We start from the raw sequence: 14,665 nt of genomic DNA, 5'->3' as shown, positions 1-14,665 counted from the left end.
GCAGGCTTTTTGGAAACTGTTCTCAGAGGCTCTTTAAATAGAAAGTTCATGCATCTTCGGGTTTGAAGTGGAGAAGGTTTTGTTTTATGTCACCGTCTTGTTTTTCCATTCTAGCGGGCAGCCTGTGCAAGCGGAAGACTCCGGAATGTGACAAGGAGACCTCCATCTGCACCGACCTGGACGGGGTCGCCCTGTGCCAGTGCAAGTCAGGCTACTTCCAGTTCAACAAGATGGACCACTCCTGCCGAGGTACCAGCAAGTTCTCGGGGCTCCTGCGGCCTGTCCCGGCACGGGGAAGATGCTTTTCTCTGCCCCAAGCCCTCTGCTCTAGGTGTGACGGTTCCAAACTGGGAGTAATTTGTTCTTGTCCTGTTGGCCACAGCAGGACTGGGTATGTTATCTCCGTAGAACAATAGCATTATCTCTGACTAGTGCACACTGGTCTGGCCCTTCATGTTCGGAGGAAAAGAAGACAGAATGGGAAAGCCCATGCCTAGCTTCACTTAGAGAAGTTAGGAAAATTATTGTTTTAATTCCCAAAGCTTGATTCTATTGTCTGCTAATCTTTGAAAATGGAAACCCAAGCACGGAGTCAGGCCTGTCCCTTTTATTTATTTATTTTTTTTATTTTTTTTTTATTTTTATTTTTTTTTTATTTTTTTTATTTTTTAAAGGTTTTCTTTTTTTTTTAAAGATTTTATTTATTTGACAGAGAGACACAGTGAGAGCAGGATCACAAGCAGGGGGAGAGGGAGAGGGAGAAACAGGCTTCCCGCGGAGCAGGGAGCCCGATGCGGGGCTCGATCCCAGGACCCTGGGATCATGACCTGAGCTGAAGGCAGACGCTTAACGACTGAGCCACCCAGGCGCCCCTTTTTATTATATTTTTTTAAAGATTTTATTTATTTGACAGAGAGAGACACAGCGAGAGAGGGAACACAAGCAGGGGGAGTGGGACACCTCAAATCTGAGGTCAGTGCTCATTCAGTGGGAGAGGGAGAAGCAGGCTTCCTGCCGAGCAGGGAGCCCGATGTGGGGCTCGATCCCAGAACCCTGGGATCATGACCCGAGCCAAAGGCAGACACCCAACCAACTGAGCCACCCAGGCGCACCAAGCCTGTCCCTTTTAGAGGCAGCTGTGGCCTCATGGACAAAGTCCTGCTGAGGCTTAGGAGAGTCAGAGTCCAACTCTACCTCATGGATCATGTATCTTCCTGGGCCAGACACTTTGCTTTGCTTGAACCTGTTTTTCCTCTTCTGCAAAATGGGTATAGCGGTGGTCCCTTGGACATTCTAGGAATTGAGGAAGGCCATGTATAGGGAGGTGCTTTGTAAGCCATCAGCATCGACCCTTGCTTTTCACCAGGACAGGGCTGAATTAGTGAGTTCTAGGTTTAAAGGTTTCATGAAGGGTGTAAGGGTGTAATTCTGCTAACCGTTTAGGTGAGACTCAAATTCATTCAGTTTGAAATAAAGGGCGCCCCGTGAGTGCACGGCCAGAATGCTGCTATAAAGTAAAATTCATTCAAGTCCAGCGCGCTGTGTCTCTGCCTCATAAAAGACTGCTGGAATTTGTAATCCCCAGAAAAACGAGCAATCCCAAGGCCCTCGTGTAGCTGGCAGCATATTGCACCACATGGGAGTGTCTGCGGCACAGGCTTCCTGCTGGCCAGCACCTGCTGGGGACAGATGTACTGGACCCTGAGTGAAAGTCCCATACTAGGGAAAGATGACATGCTATCAGGACCTCCCAGTGGAGACTGGCTCCATCAGGAGAGGATAAAAAATAAATCTCAGGGCCGTGCGGTCGTCCTGAGCTTCAGACCTCCTGACTCAGGTTTGTACACAATGGCTTTGGAAGTGCGGACCTCTGATCTGCACGCCGGCCCTGCCCTGGGCTCTGACCCCGTGTGCGGGCCAGCAGTCCTGAGGCATGGTGACCTCACAGCGTTGATCAGCGCATGTCAGTCTGCCCCTTTGATGCACAGAAGATTCCTAGTTCCATCTTACCTGGTTTAATGCAAAGTATTCCTTGCTCTTCTTGGAGACTGGGGCGTTGAGCCCTGCTTCATGTGGGAAGGTGACCTCTGCTAAATCCATGTGCTGGGGTGCTGGAGAGCTGGCAGGAGGGAAGGCAGGGTGGGTAGAAGTGGGGCCATGGGAGTGGTGGGCCCAGTACACCGAGTCCCTGGAGTCTCTGAGAGCCTCGAGAACGGCCCTGCCACCTCTGCTCTGGCGGCCCCAGCCACTTGCCTCTGTTTCCAAGTCAGCGATTTCTTACTTGTCTCGCTTGCAGACTAGCATTAGCGATAGCAGGACTGTCCAAGACTTTTCAAATGCAATGACAGCCTCCGGCAACCTTATGTTGATCAAGTAAGGACCCAAGATGCAGCATGAGGATACCTTGGTTGGCTCTCGGGCTTGCTGCCAAGGCCCTGCTAAGCCTCATTTCTGTGGTATCCTTGTTGGTTAGACTTTCATCCGTGGCCATCAGGCCTCTGATGAACGGAATTGGCAGGGCCTCAGGCCACAACCCCATTGGCTGGGTTCTGATGGGTTGCAGTGACATCTTCTGGCCATCGGTGTTGGAGCACAGGGGTATTTAAAATAAGTCCCCTTTTGGGCACCTCAAATCTGAGGTCAGTGCTCAGTCTAAATGGGGGATAGGGGTATGTGGGTATGTTTTCTAAAGCTGTACCTCAGCGAGCCTGTATTCTCTGTTGTACACATATATGCACTCATTAGTGTTTCACATAAAAGAGCTTCACGGTGTCTTTACCAGACTTGCAAAGCGTCATATAAAATTAAAGTACAGGTGTCCTTCCCACAGGTGTCTTAGCTTCCTTCCATCATGCAGGCCTCTTTCTCTCACCAGGCTGCAAATGCCTTGAAAGCCAGACCTGTGTCTAGAATATGCTTAGCACATTGTGGGCTTTAACAAATGTCTGTCGAATTAACAAATGGATGGCAGGGCAGCAAATATGATAGGACAAGAGTGGCAGGTCTTGGGAATAAAATGAGTCTTGAAGACTCCACCACTTATTTTATCAAAAAGGCCAGAAGACTTGCATTGGCTTGTGTCGCATGTCAGTAGGTGAAGCCCAGTCTGGGCAAAAAGACAGGCCGTTGCTACACTCATCTTGTCTTCAGTGCCCCACGGGTCACTGTCCTGCCAGTGTGTGGAGAAGAGGAGCTGGAACCTAAGGTACACTGGAGCCTTCTGATGAGCTTTCCCTCCAAGAACCCCGAGGACAGCACCAGGCCCCTGGCGGCACACTGTCTTTGACGAATGACGGAATGAGCCCATTTGAAGTAAAGAAGTATTGTTACACCAGGAAGTCAGGCCCCTTCCGAAGCCAAGTGAAAACAGCCCAGCCCGTCAGCTCGCGGGCAGGACAACAGATGGACGTTCCGTCTGGCAGGATGACAGCCACGGGGTGGAAAGCTCCCACCCAGCAGATGAGGGTTGGGTGGGTCGATCTGATGTAAAAACATTTCCAGGAAGAAGTGTTCAGAATAGAACAGACTGGTGTGATATCAGCCTGCCTTGGTGCCGAGATGGATGGGGATGAGTCACGGGGATGCCAGCCGTCCCTGGGAAGCTGCCTGCAGACAGAGCCGTGGGGCACCCAGGGCTGGCTCCCCGGCTCCCATAAACCACTGTAGCATGAGGACAGCCTGGGCCAGTGCTTTCCACACCCAGGGAAGCAGGAGTGCTCAGCTTGTTCCTCAGAGGAGCCCCGCCTGAGTAAGGCCAGCAGCAGTCTCAAACATGTCAAAGGTGTGGGAGGGCGCCTCGTTCCTCCTTCCCTAAATGGGATGTGATTTTGCCCTACTTTGTTGCAAAAAATGCAGAAAGGTAGGCTATAAGGTCCCACGTGTTTGCTAAAGGCGGGCCACTCACTCCAGCTCTGAGCTTCTTGGATACTGAGACAAAGAAAGAAATATGGTTTTAAAAAGAGCCAGGGTCCATAAAATAAAATACAGTTGTTCAGAAGCATCCCCATCTTTTTAGGACCCAAGGCCCAAGAGGAATTTCTGTGGGGCGTCCTCCCTGAGAGGTTACTGAGTGGTATTGTGGCAGTGGGGTCCATGGCGGCCTGCGCTAAGTCCCAGGGACTTGCCCAGCACTGCTGCTTAGAATAGCCCTTCACGCAAGAGACTGTGGCTCAGGAAAGGCGCTTCTGCGGAGCCACAACGGTGCGGGCCAGGTTTCCAGCTCTCAGTGATCTGCTGGAAGGGATTGCAGACTATCAAGAGCAGTGTTTTCTGAACTGTTCTAGTCAGCTCTAGTGATTCGTCAATAACCTCTGACAACAAAAGAGATGCTAGAAAAATGTAGCATCCAACATTAAACATAGAAGGAAGAACAGCAATGAGCACATCTACATAAGTTAATATTATCATGCACTAATCCGTAGCAGAGGATGCGGGATGTGGACGAGAGATCTCCTGTCCCAGCCCCCAGGGTGTGCGCCGCCCCCCCCCCCCAGCCCCGAGCCGAGCATGCTGCCGACACTCACATCCCACCGTCAGCATGTGTGCTGTCTGTCTGGGGATCGCTGCTCTACGCTGTGTACCTTTTCTTATCTGTGATCTTTTATGCAGTGTGCATGGTACATTATTCATGAATCAAATTTCTATCACTTCTTGCAGCGATGAATTTGACGATGAGGCCATTTTTTATTGTCTGCTTTCATCCAAGCATGCATTATAGCTCATGCTGTTCTGTCAGCTTATTGTAGTGTTGAAAGTGTTCCGTGATCAAATAAATTCAGGAACTGCTGACCCACAGGAATGGCTGGACCACAGCCCTCCAGTCCATCAGCAGCACCACCAGAGGGTTCCAAGTTCCGTTCTTGGGTGCTGTGCTGATTAGCACTCACCTAGATATGTCCAGAATCCCCTGCACAGACTATAGATAGGGCGAGCATCCTATGAAAACTGAGGCACCCACCAGGACCATGTCCCAGAGGGTATCACAGCTCTACTTCCTGTTGGAAGGGGCCGTTGGGGCCAACAGCAGGTTAAAGGTTTGACCTACGTTAAAGAAGGTAAAGCATTTGTCTTTGTGTATATGGGAGGATGTTATACAGGGGCCACAGAGAACTTCCAAAGAGAATGGCATGTGTTGGACAATAATTATAACTATAATCATGTATTTGGTGCTAACTCTGTGCCAGGCACTGTGCTAAGCCATTTACATGTCTTATTTTACATAATTGCCTCCAAGAAATGATAAGGTAGATATTACTATTGCTATCATGATCCTTTTTTTTAATATAGATGGGAAACTGAGAGCCACTAAAAGGTTAAGAAAATTTTGTGATATAAATAAAATCTTTAAAAAAAAAAAAACTTAAAAGGGGCGCCTGGGTGGCTCAGTTGGTTGAGCATCTACCTTTGGCTCAGGTCATGATCCCAGGGTCCTGGGATCGAGCTCCACATAGGGCTCCCTGCTCAGCAGAAGTCTGCTTCTCCCTCCCCCTCTCCCCCTGCTCATGCTCTCTCTCTCTTTTTCAAATAAATAAATAAAATCTTTTTAAAAAATTGACAGTTGAGCTCGCAAGTTATGGAGAATTCTAAAGCTGTTTGTAGGCTTCTGGCTCTAGAATATTCTTGTGGACTTGAAGATGGCTGGTGTCTAATAACTGTCAGTTTGGGCCAAGGGAGGTCAAGGGACATATTCATAGATACTCCTTTTTCTCTTTCAGCATGTGAAGATGGATATAGACTCGAAAATGAAACCTGTATGAGGTAGGCTCCATGCTCATTTATTCTGATGAATTTGTTACAAACCTTACCTAGAAGTTACTTGGATAGATTGCCTCAGTTATTTCTTTTGATTGTTGAAACTAATTCTCATTCTTTTTCTCTGTTGACTTGCAGTTGCCCATTTGGGCTTGGTGGTCTCAACTGTGGAAACCGTGAGTATGCAAAGATCTCGAGATTCGTGGGGGCGGGGTGGGGGGGAGGGCTGGCATGGTTTCCATGCACAAGGCTTGCGTTTCTTCCCCATTCCATCACATCTCAGCTGCTGTGCTGGGAGGTATGGGGAAGGCAGAGCACCCTCAAGGGCCTCCAGGTCTGACAGAGGAAATGATTCCTGAACAGCCCTGACTGTGGAGTGTTAATACAAGAAATTAGGTGGGAGGGGGAGGTGGGAGGCAGGGAGGGAAGGAGCAGGTCTAGGAGAATAGAAGAGCCTCCTGAGCCCTTGGAGGGGATGGAATTGGAGGTTTTGGAAGACTTCCAGTGGCAGGTGTGGAGAAGAAGGAATCCGGGCAGAGGAAACAACTTCAAGGTCTCAGGGCAGCCCGGGCTGGTGGTGTTCCAGGGACGGTGTGTGTGGTGGGGCTGAGGACAGAAGGAGAGGAAGGCCAAGTGGAGGGTTAGTTTGGCAGAGAACATGTGGACCGAGCTGTTGGGGTGTTTGCCAGCCAGCCCAAGACTTCAGACTCTAATCAGTACCCATTGTGGAAGCAGCAGGAGTCCCAGAGCAGGGCAGCAGCTGATGGAGAAAATCAGGTCAGGCTGCAGGATGGAGGGTGGATTCAGTGCCTTGAGAAAAAGAGTTGTGACTCGTTTCAGATCACTTTCACTGACATTTTCGGATATCCAGAGCTGAGAAATTAATGAAAGAAATTCTGGGATATAGGATATAATAGGAATAACAACATTCAGTACTTTATTTTAGGAAAGCTTTGACCCTCGTTCTGTAGATGAGTGTGCCTTAGACGTGACCTTATTTAACACGCGTCAAAGTGCCCAGTTCCTGTTCCCCAGTGGTATCCCTAACACTATATGTCTTCACTGGTACTTTCTTTGCTCATAAAACTTTCTTGTTAGTAAGTGTCATTATTGCACTTTCTTTGAGCATAAATAAAAAGTAAATAAAATGAAATAAGAAAGTAAAAAAATTCCATACTTAGCTGACGTAAAGCTATGTCGGTGTGCCAGCATGGAGGCACTCTGAGGCCAGAGTCTAGAGACTTGGAATTACATATCCATCTAGGATTCCTGGTCATTTGGGGTATCGGCTTTATCCTTCCTGCAGACTAGCAAGTGGACAGCCTAAGGGAAAGACTGGGGAAGCACTTCTAAAAACAAATACATTCAGAGTCCTGTAGAACAGAGGGAGGAGCTCACAGAATTAATGTTTTTTTTTAAGTAATAGGCTGAGGCCCCGGCGTGGTAGACAGCCCTATCTTATTTAGGAATCGCCGGGGACACCTTGGTGTCGTAAAAGCACTTACGCATCATTCATCATGATGGACCTGAGTCATCACACACCAAATGGTGTTCCATGCTACCGTGAACTGGTTTTTACTCACAAAGCTTCTAACACTAAATGTGGGGGTGGGGAGGTTTCCCTCACAGCAGGCGATTCTGACATTTTCCAGAGTGCCAGACACCAGACATTAAGGTCTCAGTGTCCCAGGACTGCCCCTACTTCAGACAGTCCCAAGTCTAGGCCTCTGGTACTTCTGACCAGCCAGCTATAAATCTGAGGTTCCCATGATCCCCTCCTCACGTTCAGTAATTTGCTAGAACAACTTACAGAACTTGAAGCTACAGTAGAGTTGACTCACATGTGCAAGAAACTTAATGTTACCAGTTGATTATAAAGGAACAATGCAGAAACAGCCAAATGGAAGAGATGCATGGGCAGGGATAGGGGCATCTGCTCAGAACTTCCATGCTTTCCCAGGTGCATCACCTTCCCCGCACCTTTGTGTCTTCACCAGCCCAGAATTTCTCTGAACTTCATTGTTTAGGATTTTTAGGGGGGGTTCCATTGTATAGGATCAATTGATGAAATCAATGATCATTGGCCATTGGAGGTTGGAGGTGGGGCTGAAAGTTCCAACCCTCTGGTTGGTTCTCCTGGCAACCAGCCCCATCCTCGGAGAGGATGCTTCATTAGCATAAACTGAGGTGTGGATGAAAGAGGCTCCTTATGAATAACAAAAGATGTAACTCTCACCCCTTTCACTCAGAAATTCCAAGGATTTTAGGAGCTCATGCTAAGAAGGAGGAGTGAAGACCAAATAGATATTTCTTATTATATCACAGTATCACAGGTGTATTCGGTTTAATAAGAAGAGGAAGTTACCATATGTTAGGCTTTTTAAAAATTAAAAAGTAGTCAAAATTATTTTTTAATATCAGTGCTTGGAAAGGTAGGCTTCAGGAGCTCCTCTCTACTTGCTAGATGGAACTCTGCCTGACTAATGAAACACTTAATAAAGCCAATTAGATCTTCAGAAAAAAAAAAAGTAGGCTTTAGTTGTTTGTTTTTTTTAATTGAAGTACAGTCGACACACAGTGTCTCAGGTGTATGCCATAATGATCGGACAAGTCTGTCCATTTTGCTGTGCTCACCACCTGTGTGGCTCCCATCTGTCGCCCTACGGCACCGTTACAATACCATTCCCTGTGCCCTATGTTGGACCTTTTATTCCTGTGACTTATTCATCCCATAACTGGAGGCTTCAGGATTTTTTTTTTTTTTTGAGAGTTGGCTTATGTAAAACAGTATGGATAACAGTGTATGTCCTTTTCTAAAAATCACTAGACAAGCTTTCTCAACTGGGTTCAGGATCTTTAAATGCTTCTGTTCGGGAAGCATTTAAAGATCCTGTGCTTTACAAGGGCTGCCTGGGATATGGAATTACCTTGTTCACTTTCTAATGTGAATCTCACGCCTCACTTAAAACCAGAACTGAGCCATAGAGCACTCTTAAACTGATCACAGAATGGAGTAGCCTGCACACAAAATTAGACAGAAGAAAACCTAGAACTTTCAATGTAGAAAGAGGAGGCTGAATAGTCAGGCACAACGTTTAAGCTATTTGAGACCTGTTCACTAAATGCTAGAATACTACAACTAAATGGTCTAGTTCTATAGAAGAGGTGGTTTTAGAGCTAACAGGCCCCACAAGCCTGCAAACCTGATTCTGAGACATTGTAAGTATTAGAAACAGAGAGGCTTAGATAATGTCATAGAGGATGGCTTAAGAATAATTTGAGGAGGGGCGCCTGGGTGGCTCAGTTGGTTAAGCATCTGCCTTCGGCTCGGGTCATGATCTCAGGGTCCTGGGATCGAGTCCCACATCGGTCCTGCCTCTCCCTCTCCTGTTCCCCCTGCTTGTGCTTGCTCTCACGCTGTCTCTCAAATAAATAAATAAAATCTTTAGAAAAAAAAGAATAATTTGAGGGAGGGACGGAGGAAGGTTCAAGGTACAGTAGAGTTGTATCACATGTGCAAGAAATAGAATAGAACACCCCTTCTGATGGCAGAGAGAGAGTGAGGGAAACAGGTGAGGAGTGTGGAGATGTGGCCGCCTCTGGGGTTGAACCAGCCATCTGCCAAGTCCTCCTGGTGCCTCCTGGTCCTGACAGGCCTCTCGTGAACTGGTATTTCAAACCTCCTTTGGTCAAACAACTCTCTAAATAGGCTTTACCAGAAAAGGCTTCGATTTCTCAGTGAATGGAAGAGTGATCCAAGGAGGGAGAACGGATCTAGGGGAAAGCCGCACAAAGAGTTGAGGGAAAGGGGAGAGAGCTGCAGGGCATTGTTCTAAGTGGCATTTAGTGATTTTTTTTTCAGAGTTCATTAAATACTATCGACGTCTGGAGATGATATACCCCTACATCCATTGACCCTTCTGTAAGTTCCTGTGTCCCCCCATTATGTTTGTGGGGTCTTGGCGGTAGCCAGGATTTCTCTCTGATCTGAGACTTCTTTTCCTTCCCCTTTCATCCAAGTTGTCATCAATATGTCCAGCAGAGGGCAGGCTTCTGTCTGGATGGCTCTCTCCCAGCCACCTTGTGTTGGTGACTTAGGTTAACTCCTGGATGGTGTGTGGATGTCACTGTGTGATTCTGATCATCTGTTTTAGTGTTGCCAAGCAATGAATAGTGACTGATAATAAATAGCACCTGCCACCCTAGCCCCTCTCTGAGCTCTCTGATCAGTCCTCAGTGTTGGTTAAGGAATGGGAAACACCTGAATTTCACCCCCTCTGTGGTGATGGCACCTTGTGGAATCTGTGGCTCATCACTCATTGTTTTGTGTCCAATAATAGGGCCCTGACCACTCACCATTGTCACTTCTGTTGTCGCCACCAAAGAGAGTGAGTGCCTTCTTGGGGCTACGGCTTAGGCTGGATCCTTTGCAAGCAAGAAATTCTTCTTCTCTGTGCAGATGTCTTGGGGCACAGGCCCTACCCAAGCCCAGTGAGATGGAGAGCCCAGCTTTGTTTAGTCACGGTCTTCAGAGTCCCTCATCCCTACATTCCTGGGAGTGATGCAGCTCACTGTATTCTGGGTTTAGGCATAACCTATGGCCTGCCTTTCTACAAGTTTCTGTTAGCTTTCTAGTTGTGTGCGGATTCCACTCCTTGTTCCGTCAAGCTGGAGGGGTCAGGACAAGGCTTCTCCCTAGCCCTTTAGTCTCAGAGGTAGCACGGGCCAGCTGGAGTCCTGTGGGCTCCTGGCAGGGCCAGCCACCTGCGCCCTGACACCCATCCTCCAGCTCATGTCTGTACCTGTCCCTGCACTCCTTTTTATTTTCTTTTCATGTCACCTATGTCTGTTTATACGGCAGATCCAAGCAAGTCTGCCTTCTACCACTTGTCCTGGCCTCAGGATTCTCTTACAGACCATCAGCAGAGGTGCCCCAGGCTCCCCGTGCCCCGCCTTCTCTCTTCTCTCAGGCGCACATTCCCTCCTCTGCCTGGGTTTACACTGGCTCCCCTCGAGTCTCCTGCCGCGTCTCGGTCTGCTTCCCCTCTTTTCTCTCTTTAAAATAAATTAATGTGGTTGTCTCATCATAAAAATAACACATGCCCATTAATTTTCATTTTTAAACTCAAGTTAATTAGAAATAGAAGTTGAAGAAAAGTTGTACATGGGGAAAACAGAAGAAAAGAAGGAAAGTGCAGTCACCCATTAAACACTGTTCATACCCTGGCCTCTCCCCTGGCCCACACCCCAGCAGCGCCGGCTTCACCCCCCCTCCAGACCAGCAGAATCAGAATCTGAGCTTTAACCAGACCCCTCGATTTGATCAATATGCAGATTGGTATGCATATTAAAGTCTAAGAAGCACTGGTATTATATATCTTTCTAGAAGTATATATGTGTGTATCTCCTAACAGAACATAGTGTTTTGTAACCTGCTTTTAAGCCTAGTAAGCTGTGCAATATTTTCATTTACGTAATTTTATAAGGTCACTTTCAATAACTATGGAATTCTACTCTCCAGATATACCATTCCCCTCTTGCTACCTTTTTAACGTCTTTTTTTTTTTTTTTTAAGATTTTATTTATTTATTTGAGACAGAGAGAGCGCACAAGGAAAGGCAGAGGGAGAAGCAGACTCCCTGCGGAGCAAGGAGCCCCATGCGGGGCCCCATCCCTCCTGAGATCATGACCTGAGCCGAAGGCAGACGCTTAACTGACTGAGCCACCCAGGCGTCCCTTAATGTCTTTTTTTAAATATTCCCATCCTCCAAGCCATTTTTCTGTTTTGTGGTTCTTTTCACTTTGTGATTACAGAACTCACATAATTTTCCTAGATTATCTTTGGCTGCAGACATTTTTACCCATCCCTCTTTTATGTTCACAACATGCCTTTTGGTAGGGCATTCTTTCCATTCAAAGGTCCTGTGCTCCCCTCAGCAGAGACTCCTTCCCCACCAGCCTCCTAGCATGGCCTGAAAGGATTTAGAGCCTGTTTTCCCCATGTACAGTCCTCTTCCTCGGCTTCCAATGAAACTAGGATGTTCAACTTAAAGATCTACATTGTCTTCCCGCCCATCCCACCGTCTGGTGGCAGGTGTATAAAGTATCTTTGAAGTGTGTTCAGTCTATTGTTACACTAGGCTTCAAAAAGATTCACACCAGTGGAAATGCTGTGTGTTGGCAGGAGTCAGTCAATCATCACAGACATCCAGGATGACAGCACTAAACTGCTTAGGAGGAAAAAAAAAGATAATTGTCCAGAAGTCAGCTGGAAATCTCATTCACCTTGAAGCCAGCATCTCACGCAGTCTTCACTGGACCTCAATGTCAGAATGGAAAGGAAGCAGGGCTTGGGAGAGGGGAATCCTGCTCTGTGTCTGCTCTTGGTCATGGCCACATATGGCCTATAGATGTGAGAAAGACACATTTCAAAAGGCACACAGAAGGAAAATATGCTGTGAACAGAAATTCTAAAGGAAAGCTGATGCAAAAGGAATGGAAAGATTTAAAAGGCAAAATTTTAACTGTGCATTACTAATGAGCTCAGTGAGGGGGGATATGGGGAGAACTGAATGAATTTTAAAATAAAACTAATGAGGGGTGCCTGGCTTAGTAAGTTAAGCATCCAACTCTTGATCTCAGCTCAGGCCTTGATCTCAGGGTGGTGAGTTCGAGCCCCAAGTTGGGCTCCACACTGGGCACGGAGCCTACTTAAAAAAGTAATAATAAAATAAGGTAAAACTAATGTGGCCACCTAGAAAGGTCTGTAATGGGTTCAAGGGTTTTAAAACAAGGTGTATTGGTTGGTTCAATCTGACACCATTTCTGATGTGTGTTTTTTCCACGCCACCAAGCAATTAACTCACTTCTGACATTTCTGATCTACCTGGACATAGCATCAGATCCCACAAGTTGAGGGCTCAGTCCCATAAGACCGTCCCCCTTCCTCATCAGATGCCAACTGCAAACCCAGGTGCCTGTTACCTGTACTTCTGACCAACCAGCTATAGATCAGTGGTTCCCACGATACCCAGCTTGGGTTGGATTAATCTGCTACAGCGGCTCACAGAACTGAAAGTAAATAGTTTACTCAGTAGATCACTGGTTTATTATAAAAGGATGTAACTCATGATGAACAGCCAGATGGAAGAGGTGCGTAGGGCAAGGCCTGGGGAAAGGGTGCGGAGCTTCTCCCAGCGAGCCACTCTCTCCAGCTCTCTGCATGTTCACCCACCCGGAAGCTCTTCCAACTCTGTCCTTTTGGGTTTTTATGGAGGCTTCATTATATAGGCATGATTGACTAGGTCACTGGCCATTGGTGAACTCAACCTTCAGCCCCTCTCCCCTCTCCAGAGGTCAGGAGGTAGGAACTGAAAATTCCAACCCTCTAATCACAGGGTTGTTCTCTAGGCAGCCCGCCCCACGCCTCAAGTGTTTTCCAAAGGTCACATCATTAATATAACAAAAGACATACCTTTCTGTTCTCTTCACTTAGGAAATTCCAAGGGTTTTAAAAGCTCTTTGCCAGGAAGGGGAACAAGACCAGATATATATTTCTCATTATAAATCACAGTGTCACAGTTGGCTAAGGTCCTTCTGGAGTAAATAAGCCTCGCTAGCTTAAGCAACAAAAGACCGTCTATGGGAAGGATCCTGGGGTGTGTCATGGAATTCCAGCATCAGGAGGAGTAAGAATCGGGGAATCGTGGGGAACCACAGCAGCTGGAGGTTGGGGGCCTACTTTTCAGGGTACACATTAACATGACTCCAACTTCATCTCTCATCTTCACTCTTTGCTGTGTGTGTCTATGTACAGGCTTTCCCTCCTTCCCAGACAACGTGACTGAAAATAGGCTCCCCCGAGAGCTTCAAGTGCATGTCACTGATTCAGCCATTTTGAAAGAGAAGGCCCTTGTGCTCTCTCTCTCTCTCTCTCTCACTCTCTCTTTCTCTTTACCAAATTGAGATTCCCAGGAAGGAACTGACTGATCCAGTTTGGATCATGTGTTTACTTCCAGACCAGTTAGCTGTAGCCAAGGTTGGTGCTACACATTCAAGCATGACCCCCTGTAACCGCCTTGGCCATAAACTGCACACGACGGGGTGAACGTTCCCAGGGAGGGGCTGGCTACGTAGACAGTCCAGTAGTAGTTCCCATCCCAAATGAGCATAGAAGCAAGGACAGATGTCGCCTGTAGGAGAGACCAAGGCCCCCAGCGGGCTCCCAGCAGCAATGCCAGCAGTAGCCAACTATGACCAGACCAAACCACAAAAAGAATCAAGAAAAGATAAAGACCATGAAATATCAACAAATGTTAAAGAGGAAGACTTAAGAATTCCAAGTTCATCATTCTGGAGAATCTCTTCAAACTAGACAGGATAGGACAGACAAGCCTAAGACGACATTCCCTGCCTTCTGTCTCACCCTAATAAATAAACATTCAGAGCTCCACAACACTATAAACGTTATAGTTGATGTTGATTCAAATCCCATGCACTTGTTTGTTTGTTTGTTTGTTTAAAGATTTTATTTATTTATTTGACACAGAGATAGAGCACAAGCAGGGAAAAAGCAGAGGTAGAGGGATAAGCAGGCTCCCCACTGAGCCGAAGCCCCATGCACGGCTCCGTCCCAGGACCCCAGGACCATGACCTGAGCTGAAGGCAGATGCTTAACCAACTGAGCCACCCAGGCGTCCCTAAATCCCATGCACTTGTGATCATTTTATGGCCTCATACTAAATTCAAAGTCAGTCTTAGGTTCAAAGGATCAGTTGTAGTTCATGAAGTGACTTGATAGCAGATATGAGGAAAAAAAATCTGGGTTATCTTGTCCATAAGCTGATTACAAGTTCCCAGTAATAAGAGCTAACTGCCAAAGAGCACCAAACATACTCTAAAAAAGCATACGTAT

At 47.0% G+C, this 14,665-nt stretch overlaps 1 protein-coding gene across 4 annotated transcripts in view; it reads left to right on the top strand.

The window, feature by feature from the left end:
- HEG1 (heart development protein with EGF like domains 1) overlaps positions 1-14,665 on the top strand; it is a 71,046-nt gene that overhangs the window by 43,642 nt on the left and 12,739 nt on the right. For all 4 annotated transcript variants that reach the window (XM_036071647.2, XM_036071645.2, XM_036071648.2 and 1 more), the window contains 3 exons: positions 115-249; positions 5,715-5,757; positions 5,890-5,927. In XM_036071647.2, the coding sequence (XP_035927540.2) occupies positions 115-249; positions 5,715-5,757; positions 5,890-5,927 (216 nt within the window). The remainder of the gene's footprint in view (positions 1-114; positions 250-5,714; positions 5,758-5,889; positions 5,928-14,665) is intronic.

The sequence above is a fragment of the Halichoerus grypus genome, chromosome 1, assembly GCF_964656455.1.
Source record: "Halichoerus grypus chromosome 1, mHalGry1.hap1.1, whole genome shotgun sequence".
Lineage (NCBI taxonomy): Eukaryota > Metazoa > Chordata > Mammalia > Carnivora > Phocidae > Halichoerus > Halichoerus grypus.
Note: the sequence above shows the minus strand (reverse complement) of the source record. Positions and strands in the feature narration are given on the sequence as shown.